This window comes from Carassius gibelio, chromosome B23 (genome assembly GCF_023724105.1).
Source record: "Carassius gibelio isolate Cgi1373 ecotype wild population from Czech Republic chromosome B23, carGib1.2-hapl.c, whole genome shotgun sequence".
In the NCBI taxonomy this organism is placed as follows: Eukaryota; Metazoa; Chordata; class Actinopteri; order Cypriniformes; family Cyprinidae; genus Carassius; species Carassius gibelio.
Window position 1 is genome coordinate 27,461,740 of NC_068418.1, and position 26,330 is coordinate 27,488,069.

Below are 26,330 nucleotides of genomic sequence, written 5' to 3' on the forward strand. Positions count from 1 at the left end.
GAACATGCGCGATCACACAGGAACTTGATAAAAGCGGCCGTTTGTTTGCATACTTTGTTATATATTCAAATTCAAAAGCATCGATGTTTTAACTATAGAATAAGTGATACATTGATCATAATGATTTAATTTATCAGGACTCAAAATTAATCACACAGAAATACACTTACTTCTATGTTATTTATTTATTTTTAACTTCTTATTCAGTCGAGTCTGTTTCTGTTTATTCATAGTCACAGTACCCTATACGTCACATTTAGAATGAATGATAATATCTCTATTTTTATAAAAACTCCCGAACATAAAACATTATTATATTTTTATGATAGGCAACGTGAGCTAAACTCTCGAGATGAGGCTTGTGACAGATAATATAAATTACTAAATAAATACAAGATTCTGATAGAGAATAAGAAGCTGACGTTTGATTTCTTCAAGCGGTCATATTTACCATGTTTACTATGGTAATGTTGATGCCTAGCATGCACAGAATTTTGCATCGTTTATAAATATTTCTGCCTTGGATGCTGATTATAATCCACATTGGATCAAGTTATTTCAAAAACTCGCTGCTGACTGAAAGTGAGTTTTGAGCTCAACTTATTTAAAAAAGTGTTTAATGCTGGTGTTATAGTTGTCAGCTTTCTGAAATGATCCGCAGCGCAAACGCGCTATTTTTATAAAATCTCCCGAACAAAAATCATTATAATATTTTGATGATATGCTACATGGAGCTAAGCTCTCAAAACAAGACGACAGATAAAATATGTTACTAAATAAATTCACGATTGTGATAGAGAATAAGAAGCTGACGTCTGATTTATCCAAGCGGTCATATTTACCATGTTTACTATGGTAACGTTAATGTTTAGCGTGCAGAGTATTTTACATCGTTTATAAATATTTCTGTCTTGTATGGTGATTGTAATCCACATCGGATCAAGTTATTTCAAATCACTCACTGCTGACTAAGAGTGAGTTTTGATCTCAAATTATTTTAAAAAGTCTTTAATACCGGTGTTAAAGCTGTTATCTCTCTGAAATGATCCGCGCTGAGCTCTCCAGACTCCTCCTCTAGCCCCAGCTGGCCCGCTTTGGCCCAAGGTTTTCATCGGGCCAAAAAAACCTGGCCGTTGGCCTGGAGGAAGCCCTCACAAGGCACGATCAAGGCCCAGAAGTGACAGTGGAAACACGAATGGCCCTGACACGCACTAGCACGCCCGGTTTAAGCTCGCCAGTGGAAACACGGCTAATGAGATATTCGAATTACTGACGCAACAGTATTTCTGCTGAGATTTGGTTGAACTCTTTGTCCACCTTCCATCAGTGTCAGTCCATGGTTGATAATATGGTCAATTAAATTCAATTCAATTCAATTCAAGTTTATTTGTATAGCGCTTTTTATAATACAAATCATTAGCAACTTTACAGAAAATTGTTTCTACAATATTTAGTAGTAGCTTATAACTGTTAGTTTGTGCACGTATGACAGGATTTTTAGAAAAATTAATACAAGACGTAGTCAGCTAGACAATGAACATTATTAATATTATTAATTAATAATTATTATATGATGCAGTCACACTTGTAGCAATAATTGTTAGTTCTGTTGTTGATTCAGGGTTAGCATCATCTGGAGTCCTCTGAGGGTCAGCATCATCTCTTCTCAGGTGTTCTGATCCAGACTGTGTTGCACAGATTTCTTGAGTCAAATTTGGTACTCATCTTCTTTGTTCAGGTTCTATCAACTCTTCAAGTCCTTTTTTACCTCTTCCTCTACCTACAGTAGGCCTCTTCCTCAACCTCCTTCTCTTCCTCTACCTAGACCTCTTCCTCTATCTCCTTCTCCTTTTCCTCTATCTCCTTCTCCTCCTCTTCATTTACCTCCTTCTCCTCTTCCTCTACCTGGGCCTCTTCCTCTATCTAGACCTCTTCCTCTATCTCCTGCTCCTCCTCTTCCTCTATCTAGACCTCTTCCTCTATCTCCTTCTTCTCCTTTTCCTGTACCTAGACCTCTTCCTCTACCTCTACCTCCTCCTTCTCCTCTACCTAGGCCTCCTCCTCTACCTCCTTCTCCTCTTCCTCTATCTGGGCCTCTTCCTCTATCTCCTTCTTCTCCTCTACCTAGGCCTCCTCCTCTACCTCCTTATCCTCTTCCTCTATCTGGGCCTCTTCCTCTATCTCCTCCTTCTCCTCTTCCTCTACCTCTTTCATCTCCTCTTTGAGCTCCCCCTCTCATTCTCACTATTCTTCTAGTGCCTTCCATTTTTGTTGAAGACAGGTGAACTAACCTGCTGCCTTTTATAACACACATGAGTGCTGCGTTTTCAAATTAGTACATGTGTGCTTCCACACCTGGTGGATATGATTATCCAATTTGTTCATTAGTGTGATCATTGGAGTGTGTAAACAATTGTAAAAAACTGTAAAAGGTTCTTGACAGTGATGCCTTAGAAGAGCTTTTTCTGGTTCCTCAAAGAAGCATTCAGTCAAAGGTTCTTTAAAGAACCATCTCTTACTTATCTTTTTATAATCTGGAGAACCTTATTTTGCCACAAAGAAGTTTTTGTGAAAAGGAAAGGTCCTTCAGATGTTCTTTATGCAACCATTTAGAAAAAAAAAGGTTATTCTATGGCATCGTGAAGCATCCCAAAAAGTACTTGAAACTTTAAAGTGCAAAAGTGTTAATTAGAAACTGTTTGTAGGTACAAGAATTTGGTCCAGGATCCGGATCCGTTGGTGGAGAGGGTCAGTGTGTACAGAAATGCATTCCTCGCTATTCCCGCCTTTGCCTACACCTTCTGCACTGGATTGTCAATTAAAACTCTTAAAGTGCTCCATCCAATCAGACCCCAGCAGCCGGTGGTGTTCTTCAGCCCTGTTTACCTACGAACACTGGACCGTTTCTGGAAGGGGCGTGGCCTGAAGGAGACCCGCCTCTCATCTGGGTTTATGTTAATTAGCACGGCACTGGAAATGTGTGAGCATGTGCATGTTTACGGATTCTGGCCGTTTGGAATGGACCTGCAGGACAATCCGGTTCCGTATCATTACTACGACGAGTTGAGTCCGCACCGATCCATGCACAAGATGCCGGAGGAGTTTGTGCGGCTTCTGCAGCTCCACAGCCAGGGGGCGCTAACACTGCACCTGGGGCCCTGTGTGCACCCCTGACCGCATCTCTCTGGGACCATCAATTATTTAAAGGAGAGGACACATTAAATCATTTAAACTGTTTTGAATTAAAAGGCTAGCACAAAATCATCTTTATCATTTCAGGATGTCTGAAGAATAATGTTTTGCCAGAGTTTGTTCTCTGGAGATTGTTTTGTCATGGGAGATCTTAAGCATGGATATTTATTTCCTCAAGTGATTGTCCTCAGTTTTGGAATACAATATGTGTTTGATATTGATTGTGTTATTTGTTCTTAGTGTTTTTAGGAGTGAGACAAAACAAATGTTTCATATTTCTCTGAACTGTGTAATACGCAGTGCTTTTCTGGGTGTTTTCGATGGACTTTAGAGTCATAAAGTGAGTGAATGATTAATTTAGCTGCAGAAAAGAGACTTTAGGTTGACTACAGTGAACAACGAAGCAGTTCCTCACTGCGAGCGGATCAAATATAGATATAAATATTCAGTAGATAATAACTCTTAAGTACCTTTAAGTTGAGTGTTTTAGTAGCTGATGCTGAGAGTAAACGCATCATCTGTCCATCTTTTCGGTCTAATGCTTCATTTATAAACTGAATTAATCAGAACAGTGCATGGTTGGCCAGCGATGGAGGAAAGTAAGGTAAGAGAATCTCTCTTAATGATAAAACATTAAATAAGGAACGATTTCATCCAAATCTTGTTTCTCTCTATGACAGACTGATCATGTAACTCCACCCACAACTCCAAACAAAGCCACGCCCTCTCCGCCAAAGTTCGCTGAACGGCCGAGTGAGTGCAATCGTTATTTTTGAATGTTAAAAACGTCCACTTAAAAAAAAAAGATTTTGTAAAAATGTGTCTTGGTTATGGTAAGGCTACTATCAACATTAAGGGAAACATCTGTGAACGTCTCAAAACCAAAAATGTTCCATAAACGATGTATAAATAATGTTTTTGCGCATGATGATGTCAGCGTGCTTATTAACTATGCACACAGTGATTGGCTGATAGTCTCAGTCAGCAATTAATTCATATAAACATAGTAATGCATGATGTTTCAAAATGCAGGTCACTAACACAAGTGTCACTAACTAAACAAGTATTCAGATAATTGTCAGCACTCTTACATCTAAACCATTTTACACTGAGAAAAATAAATAGATTTTACTGAATTTACAAACTTATTTTTTTAAGGTGAGAGGTTGCAATCAATTTATTTTAGCCACAAATTTAGTCGACTAACTTTCAACTTTTTATATTTATTTAAATGTAGCTCAAATAAATTGTTTGCAACCACTTAGTATCTTTTATTTCAGTGTGTGATAGATTAAGGAGCTAGTTTTAGTGCATAAAATACTTAAACACAAACATTTAGGAATCCTTAATTAGGATTTTCTCCTAAATCTGTAAGTTTTGATCTATCTTTAGCCTTAAGATATTTTCTTTTATATAACTTTGAATATACATTCTATTACTGTTACAGGAAACTGGTTTGTTCATAATTTGGGGAGAATGTTCCCTGTTAGCTGGTCACGACTGTGGTTATAGTTGGTTTGTGTGCTTCTGGTTGTGTCTGTTTCTGTCCAGCAGTAGGTTTGAGCAGCCCAGAGTTACTAAAAGAACTGCAAGAACCGCATGCGCTCAAACACGTCCCTGCTCACACGGGACTGACCACTGTGTTCTGTGGACGAGGACGACAGGTCAGATGCACTAAATCTACACCACTGTAAAGATACATCTGAAATAAATATTCTGTTAATTACAAGGTTTATATATATATATATATATATATATATATATATATATATATATATATATATATATATATATATATATATATATATATATATATATATATCAGAGTTTGGTTCCAAAATGCTATAAATCCATTTTGATTAATTTGAGTAAAAATGTGTTTTCTTCAAACTTTCACATGGCATCTTTAGGTTATAAATAACATTTAAAAAATCATATCCAGATTTCATTGATTTTTGACATGTGATTTGTCATGCAGCCCATGTTTGTTGATCACAAAGCAGACCAGGAAAACTAGAATACTGGCTGTATTCAAAGTGCCGCCATTACTGTCTAGAGTGAGTGGAATGGTGTGCTGTGATTGGTTGAATGGATATATCGCATTCTGCAGAGAAGGGAGACTGCCGTTTGTCACAGTTTGGAAAAAAAGGTAGAAAACATTTTGCGTAATATAAAAAATTTACGTTTCAACACCGACTAGATACAGTACTGATTTTGGCGGAAACTAATTTTTTTTTTTTAAATTTATGTCATTTTGGAACCAAACTCTTCATATATTATTAATAATAATCCCAATACAACCAGAAACACAAAAATATACACTACCGTTCAAAAATCTGGGATCAGTAAAACTTAATTTTTTTTTTAAGAAGTATCTTCTGCTCATCAAGGCTGTATTTATTTGATGAAAAATGTATTTCTGTGATGCGCAGCTGTATTTTCATCATCATTACTCCACTATGAAGTGTCACATGAGCTTCAGAAATAATTCTATTATGCTCAACACTTCACTGTGCAATTGCCTGTTGGACTTTTTGACTGGAAGACCTCGGGTCGGCAGTAACACATCCAGCACCATTACTCCGAACACTGGGGCCCCCCAAGGATGTATGCTGAGCCCCCTCCTCTTCTGAACCGTCACACCGCTCCAACCTCTTTACTAAAGGGATAATTTTGTTTAATGTGAGCCAAAATCATCACAATTAAAAGAACAAAAGACTTAAACTACTTCAGTCTGTGTGCACTAAATTTATTTAATACACAAATTTCACAGTTTGAGTTGAGTTACTGAAATTAACTTTTCCACGACATTATAATTTATTGAGATGCACCTGTTTTATAATAGAAAAATAGTTTTAGATTATTCAGATTCAGATTCAGATTCAACTTTATTGTCATTGCACATGTGGGCACAAGGCAACGAAATACAGTGGACAGGGGAAGATATAACAGCAAAACATTAGAAAAGAGAGGAGAAAAAAACCAGCACCCAGACTGTGCTCCTATGGGAGCACCGTTTGAGAACAGTAAAAACACCACAGCACAAATGCACATAATCAATACACCATAAACACACGACTAGCAACTGGGGATGGAAATTTGGGGGGTCGAGGTGATCCAGTCCAGGCAATCAGCATCCGGTCCAACAGCCATTACAGCGCTGGTCACAGGCCCGCTTGCCAGACTGGAGGAACAAAGCGGCGAAGGCGGGGGATGGGGGTTGGGAGGGTGAATGCATATCTGTATATGTGTAAGAGTTTGTGTATTTGTAGGCCTGGAGAGTTGAGACTCTCTCTAGATGCCTCAGTCCGCAGATTATACAGCGTCACAGCAAGTTGCCATGGAGACAGCCTTGGTCAGGTCCTAGACAGAGTCAACAATCAACAGGTGTGGGGGGAAACGGGTGAGCAACGCAGAGTCTCTCGCTGCCGTGCTTTCCAAGGAGAAATTTGTTTTCCAGCCAAGGCCAAGCTGGTAGTGGAGCCGAAAGAAGATAAGATACCAGTTGTTTTGGTCTAGTAGCCGCATTCCAATTTAACGGTCACTATGATTGTCCCTTTTGGTCTCCAAATCCTCCAATTTCCCTTCCAAAGCCGTGAGCTTCACCGTGATGTTATCCATATTGCGGTTAATAGTCTCAGTCTCAATGCTGACCGTTCTGCCCACTGCTTCAATCATGACGGGCAGCCTTATGAGGCTTTGAACAGCTGTTCCCGTCTTCTTAATTTTCCGATAACCCAGGGCAAAGCCTAATCCAATCAGCAGAAGACCTGTTATCATGGTTCCGAATAGGTAGATGTCTTCAATGTCCTCCACAGAAAGAGCCGCCAGACACACGACCCGCCAATTCGCCCATGCGTCCATCGTGTAGCCAGCTGCGAACGTTCCGGCAGGGCAGTCAGGTTCCCCCGAACCCAAGCTTCTCGTCGAGAAGATGGTGTCAATTGCGTTGAGAGACCAATTTATCAAATCCATGTTTCAGTTTAGGATAGTTTAGGATAGCAATGCAGAGAGAGTCTCTCAAAGTAGACGAGACAAGAGAAACAAGCGAAGCAGGGAAGACAGGGAGGAGAGGAAAGAAATGCGACCGCCTCCGTTGAGAGCTTTTCTGAAGAGATTATCATAATATTTCACAATACACATTTTTTTCCTGTATTTTTTATCAAATAATTGCAGCCATAATGAGCAGAAGAAACTCCTGTAAAAACATACAAAATCGTTCTGATCCTAAACTTTGACCGGCAGTGTTTGTATGTTTTTTTATTGTTTCAGAAACAGGAGACAGAGAGTGGGTCAAAAAACCCTGCACTGAAACGCCAAGAATCACAGTGACTGTCCGGCGGTGATTACAGCTGCTCTGTCATTGGCTGCTTGTGCTGTCTGTCAGAGATTAGCCCCACCCCCTTGGTGATGTCACGTCTCTGTGAGCTGCTCTGGTTCTGAGGATCTTCAGTGAACACGTCTGTCATGTTTGTGTGCGAGTATAAAGCAGTCTGTCAATCTGTACCGCATCTCATGTTAAAACAGTGTGTGACTGTCTTTGATATCAAATATGAAATAGAAATCAAAGCTGAGAATTTGTGTGTTAAAATAGTGAATACCTGACTTCTTTCAGTTTATTAAGTGGCCAGTTGGAATGTGTATTGGAATGAATGGAAGAGTATGTGAAAAACAATAAATAACATTACATATCTGGACTAATTTTGTCAAATTATTCTCAGAATAGACAATTTTTTAGTTCAACACTTTCAAACTGATTTTAATTTGGAAAGATAACGAAAATATTAATCGATTTAATATAATATGAAATATATTTAGTATGAAGTAGGTAATTGTGAGTGTGTATATTTTTATTTAATATTAATACATTTTGTGTCATGTTTTTTTATCTATATACATTTTTATTATTTATTATTGATTATCAGAATTGTTTTTAGTTATTATAGTACTTTCAGTTGAACTGAACCAATTAACAAAAAACTATTTATTTTTCATTTTATTTCAAGTAACTGTATATAGTTTGTATATAGTTTTTATTCACAATAATAACCCTAGTTTCTGGAAATACTCCATGTTGTGTGTGTAAGAACATGTTTGTGACAAAATAAATGTAGTACTGTAATCCCTAAAAGTGTAGTAGTTCAGGCAATGTTCTATTTTAGTTATATTTAGTTCTATAATTTCTATGTTCTGAAATACAAATGGCATCCTGTTTGTTGACTCAGGTCTCAGATTCAGGTATTTCCGTGTGATTGTGTGTTCAGCCCTGATTGAGCGACACACAGCGGTTCAAAGGTCACGCTGCTCTGAGTCTGTCTCTGATCGACAGGAGCATTAGCCAGCAGGTCGGAGGACGAGAACCACGTTTCTGAGCTGAGAATGCGATCTCGTCCGCGTCAGTGTGTGCTGAGCGCGCTCCTGTTGAGTCTGCTGCTGTTTCTCAGCTCTCTGTGGCTGCGTGAGTAAATCTGACCTTTCACACACACACAAACACAAACACCGAATAACCATGTGTCTTCTGGTTTTGTCCAGCTCAAGGAAGCATTCAGAGTTGTGATCAGTCGTGGGGGCCTTGTCTAAACGTGTATTCACCAACCAGACAGGTGAGAATCAGGAATAACCTGACCAGATTCAGGCCATCGGATTGGATACAATCTTAAAAATGGGTTGTTCCAAGGATTTTGGATTCAGATTAGATCACAAAATGCAATCGGGATTAAATCCTCAGTTTGTGTTGTTCGAAACATTTTAGTAAGAGCGGATTATTCTGATCCCAGCAGAAGAGTGGATTTCAGAAACAATGTAATAAAACTTTAAAACTGTTCCAAAAATATATCCCAAAACAGCTGTCAATATCAAACAAAAACCTCTTATGTTTTTTTTGTGTTTTTTAATCGCTGATTGTAAATGACATTGGCGCAGTCATCACAGATGGACGATGTCAGAAAAGTTGTCAGAATGCAATGAAAACTAGAATGCAAAACATTGGCTTTTTTATCATTATGTTACTTTAGGGGCTCCATAGAGCACTAGTAATCCATGTTTGGAAATCTGGATCAGGGTGCTCCAATCCAAATTTGCTTTGAAAAACCAGCACAAAAGTAAGATGGGTTACCTGATCCTGCATTTCCAAATCCAGATCATTCTGATCCAGATTAAACTTTATGAACAATCCGCCCTCAAGAGTCTAGGACACAAACGCTGCACTTTAACCCTTCACGCTGACTCTGACTGTATTGATCAGGTGGCTCCCGCTGCTGTTCCTGTGGAGCTGGGAGGAAATGACATCATCGGGGAGTGCGCTGGCCAACAGTTCCAGGTGTCCCGCCTCCTGCTGCACCTAAACTCCGCCCTCGGCCCCGCCTCCGACGTGCTGCTGGATCCCTATCTGCTCTGCTGGGAGGAGCTCATCAAGTATGACATCAGTACAGCAGGAATATTATTAAGAATACATCCATCTGAACCTTTTTGATGGATCACCAGATAGGCTCAAAAGAAGGGTTATAAAAAGATGATGTTGTTTTAAAGCACATCTCCATGTGCATATGTCTTCTGCACTGGCGTTTTTCACAACTGAAGATCATTTAAGTTTAGTCTATTTATACATGTGTTCTTCTATCATTTGTGATGTGTCCAAAAAATCCAACACATTCCAAAGAAATGCTATTTATATTGTGTATACATTTTATATATACTATCACAAGAATGTTAACACACAAGTGACACAAACACTATTTGTAGGTTTTTAAATAAAAAAATAACCATATGTAGCATTAAGATGTATACATTCACATTCAGAGTTTTTAATGAATTAAATTGATATTAATTTTAATATTTTGGACTGGATTGGATAAATTCTGCTTCCCTTTTAAATTTTGTTAAAGTTTACTTAATTTAGCTGTGTTTTTGTCACTTTATATGTCAGTATGTACTGTCTTTGTTATTTTAGTGCATCTAATTAAACATGAAAATTTTTTATATTTCTTTGGAAACAAGATACAATAAAAGTTTAAGTATATATATATATATATATATATATATATATATATATAAAAAACAGGTGAACTGTTATCAGATTGGCATCAGTATCGGCAGATAATCGGTTGTGTATTTGCAGTGAAATCAGGATTGCTCAGATCACACACTGATTGTGTTCTGTGCTGCAGGTTTATGGAGGCCCTGGGACCTCTGGTGGGATTTTTCACTCATAAAGTTGAGGAGAAGATCACACTCATCCGACAGCTCTCGCTGGAAGAATCCGCCAGACCGAACGCAATCCCTGATGAGCGTGTAGCCCCGCCCCCTCCAAACGCCTACCGCTCCGTGCGCTCCATGCTGGAGGCGGAGCTTCAGAGGGGCGTGGTATCTTTTGACACGGAAACCCCCTCCGGCAGTCGGACTTTGCTCCGCCTCCACCGCTCGTTGTTATGGCTACAGCTGCTGCTAGAGAAGCTGGGCACGGAGCGCGAGGGGCGGAGCATGGGCGATCTTTGCCGTGATGCGTACCTGGAGGTTTTAGCGCCGCATCACCCCTGGCTTGTGCAGCGTGCGGCAGAGCTGGTGTTCCGCACGATGCCCGACCGCAGCGCGTTCCTGCAGCTGGTGTGCGTGCGCACGCAGGAGGAGGCGGAGCCTGTCATGCGCGTCGTCGTCGCAGCCATCCGAGAAATTCACAGACGGACTCAGAAAGAGCTGGAGATCAGAAACATGTTGGACCTGCCTTAACACACACATACAAACACTCCAGCGCAACACGAGGAAACTTCTGTAATATAGTCTATCTATCTATTAATATTCCAACATAAAGAGTGGCTTTTTTTTAGCTTGAATGTGCGAGACTTCCGGTGTCCTGTCATTTATCCCAGCCGCCAGATTTTCCTTCCAGGTTTCACTGCGCATGCGCACATCGATATTACTTCATTTTTCCCATGCTGAACAGCACACAATTACTGTATTTGCATTACTTTATTGGTAGGTGTAGACGTTAATAAACCATAATTTTACAGCTAGCATTTTTCGTTGTCAAACCGTACTTTCTACTTTTTTAGCGAGATCTGACAGGGTTGCACAAATTGACAACACCTCTCTCAGTCATTTTTCCTGAACAAAACAGTTCGTTCTTGATATTGCAAACTTAAATTTTGTTTTTATATTATATTAATTTATTATCATATTCGTGAACATGCTGGTTTGCTGTGCAAATAGTTTTACTGTAGCGACTAACGGACCGGAAGTCTCCCACATTCACAGAAAATGGCTTACTTCCGTGTTGCAAAATAAGGCGGGCATTATGTATCCTAATGTATAAAATTTGTCTTGTTTATGATATGTGTGGTTCTGTTATGTTTTTACATTTTTATTAGTGCTGGGCAATGATTGATTAATCACATCCGAAATAAAAGTTTTTGTTTATAGAATACAGTATATATTTATCATGTATAAATACACACACATTTCCTACAGTGTATTGTTTGAATATATTGACATGTATATAGAATATATATCATTTTAAAAATACATTTAATCTATAAACAGGTTTTTCTTAAATATTTACATGCATGTGTGTATTTATTTATACATAATAAATATACACAGTACACACACACATATATAAAGAAAAACGTTTCATTTAGATGTAATTAATCATTGACCAGCACTCATTTTTATATGCTCTTATGGGAAGTATTGATTGATTTTAGCACTTGCACTGGTTGCTAGGCTCTTCCGACTGCCTTTTATCACATTGCTATGCGGTTGCTTGGCGTTTTCTTCCTGTCTGGTCTAAAAAAAGAGTGAAATGTTCTCGTCTCTTATCTGTACACCAGATGTCGCAGTGTTCCTAGTTTCATTAACTTATTTAATATCAGGGAAATCTCATTAATAGATCTTCACACATTTGTCCAATACATTTTAACAAACGCTTACATTCTAAGGAACAAAGTTATTATTACATAAAATCATCCGTGTTTGTAGCTCAAAGACATTCAAATACTCAAATGAAACAATGTTACGGGTTGCTCTTTCAAAGCTCTGTTAATGTAGCAACTTTCAGATGTTTCTTCTAAAATGAAGTCAAAATAGACACATTTATGTCATTGTCATGCAGTAAGAGTATAAAGCAATAAAATTGATGTTTTTAAGCAGCTCGGATCATTTAATCTATTTGCTGAGAAAGGTTTCAGTTTACAGACTTTAATATCTTGTCAAATCTGAGCACAATCTGAGACGCTGTTCAAAACTCTTCTGGAACTGGATTGTTTCTTTTATTGGGATGTTTTTCCCAGGAGAAAGTCTGAAAAACAGGAGCAAAAGTCTCCACTAAATCTCAGTGTTTCTCAACTGGTGGGTCATGACCAATAAATGTGCCACAGGTCCCAGGAAGAACGCAAACAATAACACACAACTCTCCGTGTAATGGTGCACAGTTAAGAGAGTAAAACAAACAGATTTATCAGAAACACTTCCCGTATCTTCTGAGGCTGATGCCAAAGGTTGTGTTTCCAATCAAACCCTCCAGAAAAACAATTGAGACTTTAAACAGTTTTGTGATTTGCTTTCCTATAGGATCAGATCTGGAATAGCAGCTGCCAAAGCTTTAGACAAAATCTCATTACATAAGATGATAAAGCTCTCGGTACCTACATCCTTCATATACATTCGTCTATGTAAAAAAATAATAATTTCATATTATGGCTTCATATTGCAATGCATAAAACATATGCATACATAATGTTTGTTTTTTAATCCGTGGTCATTGCAATTACGTCTATTTTGAAGCAGAAGTGCATGACATGCATTTAGTTTGAAATGAGAACTTCGAGGCAAAAATGTTCGTTAAACACAAAATGTTTTTATTTCCTGTTTCCATTTTTCATTTATAATGATAATCATTTGTTTTTCGAATATAAGTTTCACAATTTTCATGTCAGGCAATATATAACAGTATATTCAGGATATTTAATAAGATACATCTAGTTTCTGAGCAGTGTTTTTACAGAGAGTGAAGAAAGAATAAGACACGTCTCACTATGAAGGACAGATGAGAAACCGGAATGAGTCTGTGAGCTAGAGAAGTCATCCGGCGAGGACTCGAAGTGACGAGCGTGTGGCATTATTGGTTTGGAGAGAAACACAGACGGGGACAAAGAGTGTGTGTGTGTGTGTGTGTGTGTGTGTGTGTTTGAGTGGAAAGCTCTCTTGTAGTGCAGGTGTGTTTGTCGTAGCCATTGTTTGTGTAAGCACGTGTTTGTCGCCGTGTCATCGTTGATGTTGTCCGAAGCGTCTAGGTGTTATTGAAGCTGTAAATGTATGGTCACCATTGTGTCAATTAAAAACCAGTTCACTTTTTATGGAATCCAATTTCTTCCATGTAAGAGAATAAAATCATGCTTTGTAAGTTATAATTATGAGATAAAAACTTTAAAACTGACATACTAAGTCAAATATGAGATTAAAAGTCGAAATTATGAGGTGGTGTAATTCTGACTTTAAAAGTCACAATTTATCTACCAATTCATAATTATGAGATAAAAACCTAGTTATGAGACAAAATGTTTCTGACTTTATAAGTTTGATTTAAATTAATAATTATCACATAAACAACCATAATTATGAGATAAAAAGTCAAAATTGACGATATCATAATTATGACTTTATAAATTTAAATTATACATGTATCTTATTAGCTTTTTATGGAATCCCATTTCTTCCATATAAGAAAAACAAATATGCTTTTTAAGTCATACTTATGAGATAAAAAGTTGGAATTATAACATAGTCATAATTATGAGATACAAACTTGAATTTATGGCTTTATAAGTTGGTCATAATTATGCTAAAAAGACGAGAAGTCAAAATTTGAATCGAAATCGAAATTTACATAGTTGAATATGAGATAAAAAGTCAAAATTATGATGTGAAGTCATAATTATGAGTTTAAAAGTCACAATTTATGTACTGATTCATAATTATGAGATAAAAATCTAATTATGAGACAACATGTTTCTCACTTTATAAGTTATTCTGATTTAAAGTCATAATTATCACATAAACAATCATGATAATGAGATAAAAGGTGTTTACATAGACATAGTCATAATTATTAGTTTAAAAGTCAAAATTTACATATTAACTCATAAATATGAGATAAAAAGTCAACACTGATGTACGTCACAATTATAAGATGAAATGTTGAAATTATGACTTTAAAACTCAAAGTTGACATATCAAGTCAATTATGAGATACCATATCAAAATAATGGCATAAAAAGACATTATGACATTATGAGAAAATTATGACAATCTCATATGAGATTTTTTGATGTTGCCTTTTTTAATCTCATAATTTCAATTTCTAAAATTTTATCTTAATTTAATCTCATATGACCTAAACTTGATTTTTTTTTTTCTTACGTGGTGGAAATAAGCTTCCATCGCTTTCTGTTGGTCAGCGCAGGAAATGTATTCTGTATTTCTATTGAAATGACTGGATCTCTCTTGCAGAATTGCACCAAGCATCATGACCACATGACCACGACTTTAAGAGTGAGATCACTGATGACTTCATGTGCTGTTTACATGGTTAATGTTGTCCCAGATTCCTGTCTGCTTGATTTTTCTTCTTACGGAAATGAATAATGCGCATGATCTACGCTCGCTCTGTATACAAGCACTCGGTGCAGCGACATGCTAACACGCATCGATGCAGTGTCTAAAGTACAGAAATCAGAAATAATGTGCAATAATTGGATTTACCATATCTTAAAAACATATAAAATCTATTCCATGACGTAGAGCGGTCAGGCAGCACACGTGAAGTAGATCGTAGTAAACGTACGGCAGGCAGCGTAAGTTTAGCTAGTTATTAATCACTGCTCTGTGTAAACATTGAACTGATCCCAACATCAGGCTGTAAATTGTGTGCTGATGTGCGACGGATGGACTCGTTAATTTCGAAAGTTTGGCCCAGTTTGGCTCTTTTTCTTTTCCCACACACTTTTCTAGCGCACACCCGCCAATGTTTCAAACGCACAACACTGTGGCAGTAACCCAATAGAAACACAGCACATTCACTACTGGGGTTGAAATGAAGGAACACAAAATAAAAAATAAACACGACAGGCCACCCGCGCGTCGACGACGGCAGGCTAGTGGTTTGCTAATATGCACTACGCTAATGTCTCGCTCACAAATCAGGAGTCTGACTTGTCCATTTGACTCGAATCGCCTTGAACATCCAAATGTCACATCACATGATAAAAATCTAAGATTCTACCAAAGCTAAGAAGAAATTAAATAAAGTTTCGAGAAACATATGTTGCTAGTGTTTGCGTCATATTTCCGCTGTGCTAACAGGTGCTAACCCATGACGTGCTCAACAGCACATAAACATATATAAATAAAAACTTTTTGGGAAGAAAACACATTTGTTCATTCATCTACATGGATTTGCAAATTTAACGTTTCCCCCCCCCCCACGCTTTTCTTCGCAACTACTCTCTTCGTTATCTACCTCAGATTCTGTATTATTTACAAGTATTAACAGTACACTCGTGGACCAGAAGGTATTGCTGTGTACACGCTTCATACACATTCTGGACGATATGGAGCGAATATGTTATCAGTCGACTGGGCAAATTAATTAATGGCAAACTGATATGGCGTAGCTTGAAGCTGATTGGCTAATGTGTCGGGGCAATCTGAGCATGTGCAGAACGTCAGCCAATCGTTTCAGTTTAACTTCGCTTGTGTGTGTGTGTGTGTGTGTGTGTGTGTGTGTGTGTGTGCGTTCGAGAACATAACAGCGTTACAAAAGTGTCTTCACAAACGTTGTCATTATATAAAAAATAAAAACCACAAATCCAATAATAAATAAATAAATAACATTATGAATGTACCTTAATCTCATAAATAAATAAATGGATAAAACAGACATCAAGTTAAGAGGACGATATGTAACCGATTACAGTCTGAGGCGATTTTTGATCATATTGATCTCATATGCGCATTTCTACACAATTTGTTTTTTTTTTGCCAATGATCCTGACCAGATTTGACCTAATTCTATATGCTCAGTAACATAAAAGCCATTATATACTGTAGACTACACATTTTAGCTTGATATCAAAAGACAAAGGTAAGAAATTATATTTTGCATAGAGAAAATGAAGTCTATTTTAGATTTTTCACATCATGGTGTTATCTTCCTATATTTTGGGAGCACATTTTCTCTATGTGAAATATAATTTCTTGGCAGGTTTTGGGATGATTGTGGTCCCTCTGAATTCACTGGATTCGTGATGATTGTGTCTAGAGCTCTAGAAAGGCTTGATGATGTTTTCCTGGAATGATATCAGTTGGATATGACGACAGTCAAGAGTAAACACACACAGAGATACAAAGACACGCACACACACACACACACACACACACACACACACACACACAGAAACATCATGTAGACAGGAGAATGGGGACGGACAGATACACTGAACACTTTGAGATATGAAGGACTCCTACCATCTCCTGTATGTGTGTGTGTGTGTGTGTGTGTGTGTGTATGCGTGTGTGTGGCAGATGCAGTTGCTCTACACTTTGTTGACGCGCAGCTTGAAGATCACGCGGCCGGCGAACTTGTCTCTTTCGCTGATCTTGAACTGAATGTCAGAGTTGATCTTACACTCCACGTTGAAGTCGGTGTTGAGAGTGAGCTCTGTGAACTTCACAGCCACCAGGGGCTGAGAATAATTCACCTGTAACACATGCACAGAGAGCGGTTACACACAAATATACTCACAAATATAGTGTGTGTGTGTGTGTGTGTGTGTGTGTGTGTGTGTGTGTTCTTGCCTGTGCTCTCTTGCCGTAGTATGGATAGTACATGAGGTTAAAGGTTCCGTTTGTAGGGAAGTATTCGACTGCAGGATTGGTTTCGTTCGCCTGAGCCATCTTCTGAGCCTTGTGATGTAAATCAATGAGATCTTTATAACATGATCTTTATATGTCTGAGAATATTATGTCTTAGTAAGATGAGATTGAAATGATCCAAACATTTAATGCAATGCGATCCAGTGCTTGATCTGATTGAGAGATGAAGATATGTCTACTAACACTCTAGTGCGTGAGAGTTACGCACTAGTTAGGGCTGTACTGTACTAGTTGAAGATGAGCACTAGTCTAAGGTTAGGGATGCTAAGTGTGCAGACTAGTCTGTTTCTTACCACCTCGTCTCCATCTTTATCTCCCTGAGTATGGAGGGATGCGGTGAGCAAACATTAGAGATGTAATTCATGGCTGTTGGTGATGAGGGTTTGCTGAAGGAAAGCTAAGATCTTACTCACCTTTGCTGAACAGGAGACGAATGGAGACTTTCCACCCTTACTTGGCTCCAGCCCAATCACCTGCAGGAGCAAACCAAGCACCTTCATCATCCTCCTGCAGCTTTCAGACCAAAGCTAACTGATCGGGGCTAGCTAATGATTTATGATGCTATTTGCAGCTCGAACTCATGTTTGTATTGAAAAAGTCTGAATTAATTGTGAGGGGAAATGTCTAACTTATTAGATATAAATGCCAATTAATGACAAATAAAGCCTAATTAGAAGTCTGAAATATTAGATATACATGTCGAATTATGAAGGAGGGGAATCTGAATTATGAGATAGAAATGTAATAATGAGAAAAGTCTTAATTGTGAGATATACATTGCCGAATTCTAAGAAATCTGGATTATGAGATATAAATGCCAAATTATGAGATAAAAATTTTGAATTGTGAGAAGAATGATTAATTGTCAGATATAAATGCTGAATTCTGAGGGAAAATGTCTGAATTATGAGATATTAAAGTTTGTTTTTGTTTTAATTAAAAAATATATATATATAAATGTCAAATTATTAGATTTTAAAATCTGAATTGTGAGATATAAATGCAGAATTATAAAATATAAATGTAGATTTTTGAGGAAGAAAGTCTGAATTAAGATATATCAATGCTGAATTATGATAAGAAAAAAGGTCAGGATTGGCAGATAAGAAATCTGAATTATATGTTTTGTTTTCTTATATCATAAATAAATGCCAAATTAAGAAATATTAAATTCTAAAATGCTGAATTATGAAAAAAAAGTCTGAATTGTGAGATATAACTTAAATACCTACTTCTTAGAAGAATTGCTAGGTAGAAATATGCAAATATGTATTTTGTTTTATTTATGCGTTTGAAGAAACGGCTTCCATAGTAAGAAGCTTCTGAATTCAGCTGTATACTACTATTCTGATGAGTGATCAGCGCAGTTACCCGGTTGAGTTTGATGAGCACGCAGGGTTTTCCGTCCTGGTATCCGTATGTGCGGTCCTCGAGTCCGGAGCAGCTCCCCAGCATGGTGCGGTTGAACTGGCAGGAGCGTTTGGGATTGTTACGCACCTCGCCGCTGTCCTCCTGGAGGAAGTACTTATCCGGGATGCAGGCGTCGTTCTTCACCGCCTGCTGAGAGTCGTTATAGGCTGCAGAAGAACAGACACAGAGCTAATGATCCTCCTCCTGAGGAAGCTATTAACTCTTTCCCTGCCAAACACAGAGTACTCAGTGTTTCTGTGTTCTCACTGTTATACACTAGAGGGCGCTAACACGCCTCTCCTGAATGAGTCTAGAAACACAGACGAGGAAGACACAGAAACAATGAGTAAATCTGTGTTTATTTCTAACAGAATTATTCCCAAATCACAGATACTGGTAGCTGCTTTCCTCTAAACAACTTACATTGGATTGAAGGTCTACATTTTTTATCAGTTCACTGGGAATCGAACCCATGACCGTGATGTTGCGAGCACTATCTTTTTGTATGAAAACGCACACATAGACTGTGATTGTGAGTCAAAAATCACTGCATGTTGTTTGATGTATTTTTGAATGAAAATCTGTCTTTCTTTTACTCACGTGCAAGGAAGTTGTCCAGAGCCTGGATGTATGAGTCCCAACTCTCTGTTTTATCCATGTTATAAACGATTTCTAGAGGATCGCCTTTTGGCCGAATCATCATACCTAGAGAAACACACAGAGTCAGTGTGTGTGTGTGTGTGTGTGTGTGTGTGTGTGTGTGTATGAGTGTGTCTGTGTGTGTGTGTGTGTGTGTGTGTGTGTGTGTGTGTGTGTGTGTGTGAGTGTGTGTGTGTGTGTGTGTGTGTGCATGTGTGTGCATGTGTGTGTGTGTGTGTGTGTGTGTGTATGAGTGTGTCTGTGTCTGTGTGTGTGTGTGTGTGTGTGTGTATGAGTGTGTCTGTGTCTGTGTGTGTGTGTGTGTGAGTGTGTGTACCTGGTGTAGCCAGACGATCCTGCCAAGTGGGCTTATAATCATCTAGCGTCATCAGCATCACATACATGGTGAGACAGAACATGCCAGCCAGAAATGTGTAGAAGATCAGATAGAACAACAGAATCAGACCTGCAGAACACACACACACACACACACACACACACACACACAGAACATTAGCTTCAGCTGCTACAGCATGTTAACATCACTGTCTGTGATAACCTACAAACAGAGCCGTGTCTGGGGTTTGTGCAGGTTCTACAGTGGGTTCTGTCTGAAACTGTTTCATTCGTATGTTCCTTCTATTTATTTATTTGTGCTATTTACACAATCTTTAAGTTGTTTCAAGTTTGTAGGTGTCCAGGTACAGAAACCAAATAATTAAATGTCAAATAGCACTGCATAGTCTTCACTGTAAAATAAAATACACAGTCAAACCAAAATTTATCCAGACACCTTCAACATTTCTTACATTATCACAGTTTATTTGCTACATAGTAGTTTAGAAAACAGTAATAAAATCTGATAGAAAGTTCACAAGAAGACAAAACCTGAAACAGTGAAGAAGTGCATCAGCTGTTGTCTCTCACAGATTAGTTTAGATCTGTTTAAACGCTGCTGGATCTGTGCAGATTTCTCTCCTGATTCAGACCAGAACACTTTTTCACTGGAGGAAGTGTTATTATGGATTATAGACTCTATGTGTTTGAGTTAAAATCATCTTAATGCTGGATGTGTTTCAGGTTTTGTCTTCTCCAGATGTTCACTGATGGACTGGAGTGCTGTGGATTATTGGGATGTTTTTATCAGACTCTCATTCTGACGGCACCCATTCACTGCAGAGCATCCATTGATGAAACACTGATGCAGAGCTACATTTTCACAAACCTGATGAAGAAACAAACTCATCCTGATCTATAAAGACCTGAGGATATTTTCAGATGGATGAACTGTTTAACATAACCTAATACATTAACATAGTGACTAAAATATCATATTTTGATTGGTTAAATATAACATGTTGTTTTTAGCATGTAACTTTTGTTCAAACACCTGACCAATCAGAGTCCACTATAGTGTGTAATAATGGAGATGAAGTGGTCTGTGTTTGTGTGATATTAAGGTGATGTACGTGACCTGGATTCACTCCATCTTCGTTCATCACTGAGCAAATGTCAGGACAGACTGAGGAGTAAATCCTCTTACACTAAAACCACTGCCTCCTCCAGCTCTCCCCCTCTCTCTCTCTCTATTTACTCTACACATTCTGTTACATGCTCTCTCTTTCTCTTCCCCCCCCCCCCCTTTCATTTTTTTCCAGCATTATTTTCCCTATTTTAGCTCTTTGTCTTCTCTCTCTCTCTCTCTCTCTGATGGGTGGAGTGGGGGATGGGAGTCAGATTACTGTCTCCTCCTCTCATTCGCTGTGAGCCGCTGATGTCATCAATCTCTCGGCCAGTGAGATGCAGCAATACATATGAGACAGGCCAGTGAACACATCTGACATAATATTATGCACACACACACATACTCACAAACATACTCTCTCACACACACACACACACACACACACACTTATACTCATTCACTCACTCACGCACACACACACACAAATATTAAGAGAATAAAATCGAAATATTACGAGAATAATGTCTAAATATTTTGAGATTTTAAATAGTAGAAATTAAAGTTACATTATTATGAGAGTATAACCTCTATTGCGCATGTAAATGTCCCGGATTGAGAGCACTGCAAATCACTGGAACTGATTTTAATATTGTTGCATCCGAGCAGCCGCATCATCTTACCGGGATGAAGAAGAGTCCGTTTTAAAGACTCACTGAAACAATAATATCAAGCATATGATATTTATTAATAGACTGAACAGGAACTTTTTGTCTTAACATCAGTTCACACACCCAATCGACATTCCTTCGTGGGTGCTGTAGCTCTCTTATTTAACCCTTTTTTTAATACACTACAATATATATGTGGGACTATTAGCAGAAATCATAACATGTGTCATACTCGCTGGGACAGTATGCTTGGAAATAATATTTCATATCTTTCACTGCATTCGTTATTTGTAGTGCGCCAGCCACCCAATTGCAATAATTCTGTGTTTTACAATAATGCCATACAAGTCGCAATATTTTGACTTTACTCTCGTAATATTTCAAATTTATTCTCGTAATATTTCAACTTTATTCTCGTAATATTTTGACTTTACTCTCATAATATTTTGACTTTAATCTCGTAATATTTTGACTTTAATCTCATAATATTACGACTTTAATCTCGTAATATTTCAGCTTTACTCTTGCAATATTTAAACTTTACTCTCGTAATATTTTGACTTTATTCTCATAATATTTCGACTTTACTCTCGTAATATTTCGACTTTATTCTCGTAATATTTCGACTTTACTCTCGCAATATTTCGACTATACTCTCGCAATATTTCGACTTTCGCAAGAGATTAATATTTCGACTTTACTCTCGTAATATTTTGACTTTACTCTCGCAATATTTCGACTTTATTCCCGCAATATTTCGACTTTACTCTCGTAATATTTTGACTTTACTCTCGCAATATTTCGACTTTACTCTCGTAATATTTCAACATTAATCTTGTAATATTTTGACTTTAATCTCGTAATATTTCAACTTTAATCTCGCAATATTTCAACATTAATCTTGTAATATTTCGACTTTAATCTCGTAATATTTCGACTTTAATCTCGCAATATTTTGACTTTACTCTCGCAATATTTCGACTTTAATCTCGTAATATTTCGACTTTAATCTCGCAATATTTCAACATTAATCTTGTAATATTTCGACTTTAATCTCGTAATATTTCGACTTTAATCTCGCAATATTTTGACTTTACTCTCGCAATATTTCGACTTTAATCTCGTAATATTTCGACTTTAATCTCGCAATATTTTGACTTTACTCTCGCAATATTTCGACTTTATTCCCGCAATATTTCGACTTTACTCTCGTAATATTTCGACTTTACTCTCGTAATATTTCGACTTTACTATCGCAATATTTCGACTTTACTCTCGCAATATTTCAACTTTACTCTTGTAATATTTCGACTTTATTCTCGTAATATTTGACTTTAATCTCGTATTATTTCGACTTTAATCTCGTAATATTTCGACTTTACTCTCGAAATATTTCGACTTTACTCGCGCAATATTTCGACTTTACTCTCATAATATTTTGACTTTAATCTCGTAATATTTTTAGTTTAATCTCATAATATTACAACTTTAATCTCGTAATATTTCAGTTTTATTCTCGCAATTTTTCGACTTTAATCTCATAATATTTTGACTTTACTCTCGTAATATTTTGACTTAACTCTTGTAATATTTCGACTTTAATCTCGTAATAATTTGACTTTACTATCGCAATATTTCGACTTAATTCTTGCAATATTTGACTTTACTCTCGTAATATTTTGACTTTACTCTCCCAATATTTCGACTTTATTCTTGTAATACTTCGACTTTATTCTCAAAATATTATGTTAAATATTATGACAACGTGGCACTAAAATGCAATCGTACAGGTATATCGCAGCCTAGAGATCATTTCCTGGTAAAACATTTTTTTAAATAAAATGTAATGATAAATGTAATAATAATTGCTTTAAGTTTGTGTAGTTTAGTTTTGGTTTTAATTAACAAATTTGGTCTATATTTTTGGAAGCGATGTGACTGATCTTGTATCTTTATAAACAGTCTTTTGCAAATAAGTGTTTTTCTTTAACTGGAAGGAGAGATTTTACTCTCACTGCTCTTCAGTAAAAAGACATTTTAGATTCAGACTGAAGAGAAATTCAAATAATATATATATTCTTAATTTCAAAATTCTTTATAAGAAGGTAAGAAGAACATAAGAATATAAGAAGAATTTTGCTTTATATAACGCAAAATTCTTAATTTCTTTTTGAAAGCTCATGTGAGAGACACATGCTAGTCGGTGACTCAGCTAAAAGTCATTTATCAGAACACAAAGCTGTACGAAAGCTATTAATGCATCATAACTATAACACACACACACACATACATTGTACATGACATAAATCCAAGCTCGTGACTGCACTGTAAATCGATGTGAATATTGAAAGGGTGTGTGTGTGTGTGTGTGTGTGTGTGTGTGTGTGTTCTGTATATGGTTATATAACTCCTGATGGATGCTGCTGCTCCGGATGTGAGCGAAACCACGTCACGTGAGCGCGCCCCGAATAACCTTGCGCGCGCCAGTGCGATCGATCAGTTTGATCAGAACGATCGGATGCGCGTTCGCGATCCGTTAAACGACCTCAACGAACCTCATTCAGCTTTCTGCACCCGTTCACCTTTAACGCATACTGAGGAGCGCGCCGCGCGCGCACACACACACACGGGAGCGCGCAACAGCATCAGCATCGTCAGATTGTCCTTTAACACAGGCCTGATGCATTCGCACACACGCACACACAGAGAGGGGGGGGGGGGAGACAGAGAGAGATATAGAGAGAGAGAGGGGGGGGGAGACAGAGAGATATATATATAGAGAGAGAGAGAGATAGAGAGAGAGAGAGAGAGAGAGAGAGAAACGCACTGCGCAACGCGTTCTTGTTAAAATGAATGAACGCACCGGAATAACGCGCCGCCGTTAAATCGAGCGCCTTATATAAGGCACACTCACCCCAGCTGCTCGCCGTTCTCCCGAGCAGCTCGTGCGTCCGTGGGTTCCAGAAGAATTCCTTCCATTCCCCGGATTCCTTCTTCTCGTCGTCTTTGGCCATGTCTCCGGTGCGCGCCGCTTTGATAACCGCTGGGAATAAGCGCGATGGAACGGCTGGTGCTCACGGACGCGGTTCGGTCGCTTTTTCTCGCGCTTCCCGTTGAGAACCGAGCGGAGTGCCGCAGCGCCGCGCACTAATCCAGAGACACTGCGGTAAAAACGCGCTGAGCGCACGCGCACCCGGTAATACCCCCCCAATCTCCTGCGGAACGGAAGCTCCGAAACCCCGCCTCCATCTGCAGCTCTCCAGCCAATCGCGTCCCTCTCCTCTCTCCTGACCACGCCCCCCGCTGGTCCAGCGCGTCTGTCGGTGACTCTCCGGTGATGCTGCGGTTCGATCGATCGATCGCTTGTTGATCTGTCGCGCATCTGTCGGTGTCTGAGCTTCACTGAGGCTAAGAGCGACGGAACACCGTGTACAGACACCGGCTCATTATGAATATGACAACAGATGATCCATGTCTGAAGAGAAGAACACAGAACACAGTGACCGACACAAAGCACGTTAATATGGTTCACACGAATGTTCTCAAATGAAACAGGACTAAATCATCGCGAAGCTGAATCATTGTTTTTATGAGGCTAGTCCAACCACATTCGCATTTAGCTTAAATGTGTGCTATGTAAGACTGGAAATATACTTTCTTTATAGTCATCAGTTTCACAGCTATATTTGTAACAATAGACAACAATACACTGTATGGGTCAAAATGATCATTTTTTCTTTTATACCAAAAATCATGACGATATTAAGTAAAGATCATGTTCCATGAAGATATTCAGTAAATCTCCTACTGTAAATATATCAAAACTTAATGTTTGATTAGTAATATGCATTGCTAAGAACTTCATCTGAACAACTTTAAAGATGATTTTCTCAATATTTAGATGTTTTTGCTCCCTCAGATTCCAGATTTTCTAATAGTTGTATCTCAGACAAATATTGTCCTCCGAACAAACCACACATCAATGGAGAGATCATTTATTCAGCTTCAGATGACGCATAAATCTCAATTTTAAAAATTGACCCTTTTTAACTGCATGGTTCTGTGGTCCAGGGTCACATATTACAAATAATGTTGGCTCTTTGACAAATTGCGTTTGTTCCTCTTTTGTAAGATACTTTGGGTTAAAACATCTAAATGCAGCACAGAGGTCATGGGTCTGATTCTCAGGATCTGTGGAGTGATGGAGAGCGTTGGTCCTGAAGAGTTTCACTATAACCCTGATCAAACACCCCTGAACAAGCTCATCAAGCTCTCGAATCATCCTAGACATTTACAAAACAGGAAGTGCATTTCTGAAAAAAACTGGTTCAAATAGCAAAACACAATGGATTACCTGCAAAAGCCAGTCAAAAATAAATATCTGTGTCATGAACATGTCAGTGCCATCAGAATGACAAGTCCTTGTGTCATAGTTTACAGATGAGACAGTCAAAATGCTTAGTCATGTTGTCAGTATAACAGTGTACTCTGGAGGCATGCTCTGATGGAAACTACTGTATTGAACAGTACGCCATATGCTTATGTCTGCCATATATCCATTACAATAGTACAAATTTACACATTACTGTATGTGGTTAGACTGAAAGAGACTAGACTGAATTCCCAGTTACACTTTTACAGTACTACTGGTCTGACCCAAAATATTATAATAAAAAAAACCCTTTACAGTCTCTTTGTGATATAGAAAAGGAAAAAGAAATATGGGCACAAAGATGAAAATAAGTCCATTTTCAGAATGTGTAACTCTTGTGTTGTCCTCTGTCTATACAGTATAAACTTTCTAACTGAAGACTCATGAGATGAACCTTTGAGCTGTTTCAGAGAACTGGTTTATCATTGGTTTATCATCTACATTCTCTTCATTAGTCAAGATTCACTTGCACAATTCATGCCAAACTGACAAAAAGTCTAATAATAATGTGTAAAAATAAAAATAAAAAGTGTGCTTGGCAGTTTATGACAACTAGATGAACCATTTTGCATTGAATGACTTCTACGATGAACTAAAG

At 38.0% G+C, this 26,330-nt stretch overlaps 3 protein-coding genes across 13 annotated transcripts in view; 2 read left to right on the forward strand and 1 right to left on the reverse strand.

Moving 5' to 3' along the window:
- The window catches only part of LOC128011483 (alpha-2,8-sialyltransferase 8E), a 53,962-nt gene extending 46,073 nt beyond the window's left edge, over positions 1-7,889 (forward strand). For 7 of the 11 annotated variants that reach the window (XM_052593941.1, XM_052593947.1, XM_052593948.1 and 4 more), the window contains one exon: positions 2,706-3,413. In XM_052593941.1, coding sequence (XP_052449901.1) covers positions 2,706-3,174 — 469 coding nt within the window. In that variant the 3' untranslated portion in view covers positions 3,175-3,413. Of the gene's footprint in view, positions 1-2,705; positions 3,414-7,464 lie in introns of those variants that run through there. The other 4 variants (XR_008182571.1, XR_008182573.1, XR_008182572.1 and 1 more) reach the window with 2 other exon arrangements.
- A 920-nt stretch (positions 7,890-8,809) lies between these two features.
- gltpd2a (glycolipid transfer protein domain containing 2a) lies at positions 8,810-13,515 on the forward strand. Its single transcript, XM_052593950.1, has 3 exons — positions 8,810-9,293; positions 9,437-9,606; positions 10,359-13,515. Exon 3 carries the CDS (start codon positions 10,363-10,365, stop codon positions 10,915-10,917), a length of 555 nt encoding a protein of 184 aa, XP_052449910.1. The 5' UTR covers positions 8,810-9,293; positions 9,437-9,606; positions 10,359-10,362; the 3' UTR covers positions 10,918-13,515.
- On the reverse strand, positions 13,023-24,480 carry LOC128011484 (sodium/potassium-transporting ATPase subunit beta-2-like). Its single transcript, XM_052593949.1, has 7 exons — positions 24,215-24,480; positions 19,505-19,633; positions 19,129-19,233; positions 18,490-18,695; positions 17,532-17,591; positions 17,041-17,148; positions 13,023-16,943 (listed from the first exon to the last, which is right to left on the reverse strand). Exons 1-7 carry the CDS (start codon positions 24,312-24,314, stop codon positions 16,779-16,781), a joined length of 873 nt encoding a protein of 290 aa, XP_052449909.1. The 5' UTR covers positions 24,315-24,480; the 3' UTR covers positions 13,023-16,778.
- Positions 24,481-26,330: the final 1,850 nt, after the last annotated feature.

Coding starts and splice junctions, on each gene's coding strand:
- LOC128011484 (XM_052593949.1), bottom strand. CDS start 24,314: ATGGCCAAAGACGACGAGAAGAAGGAATCCGGGGAATGGAAGGAATTC. Junction 19,634..24,214: donor GAGAACGGCGAGCAGCTGGG/GTGAGTGTGCCT, acceptor TGTGTTCTGCAG/GTCTGATTCTGTTGTTCTAT. Junction 16,944..17,040: donor ACTACGGCAAGAGAGCACAG/GCAAGAACACAC, acceptor CATGTGTTACAG/GTGAATTATTCTCAGCCCCT.
- gltpd2a (XM_052593950.1), top strand. CDS start 10,363: ATGGAGGCCCTGGGACCTCTGGTGGGATTTTTCACTCATAAAGTTGAG.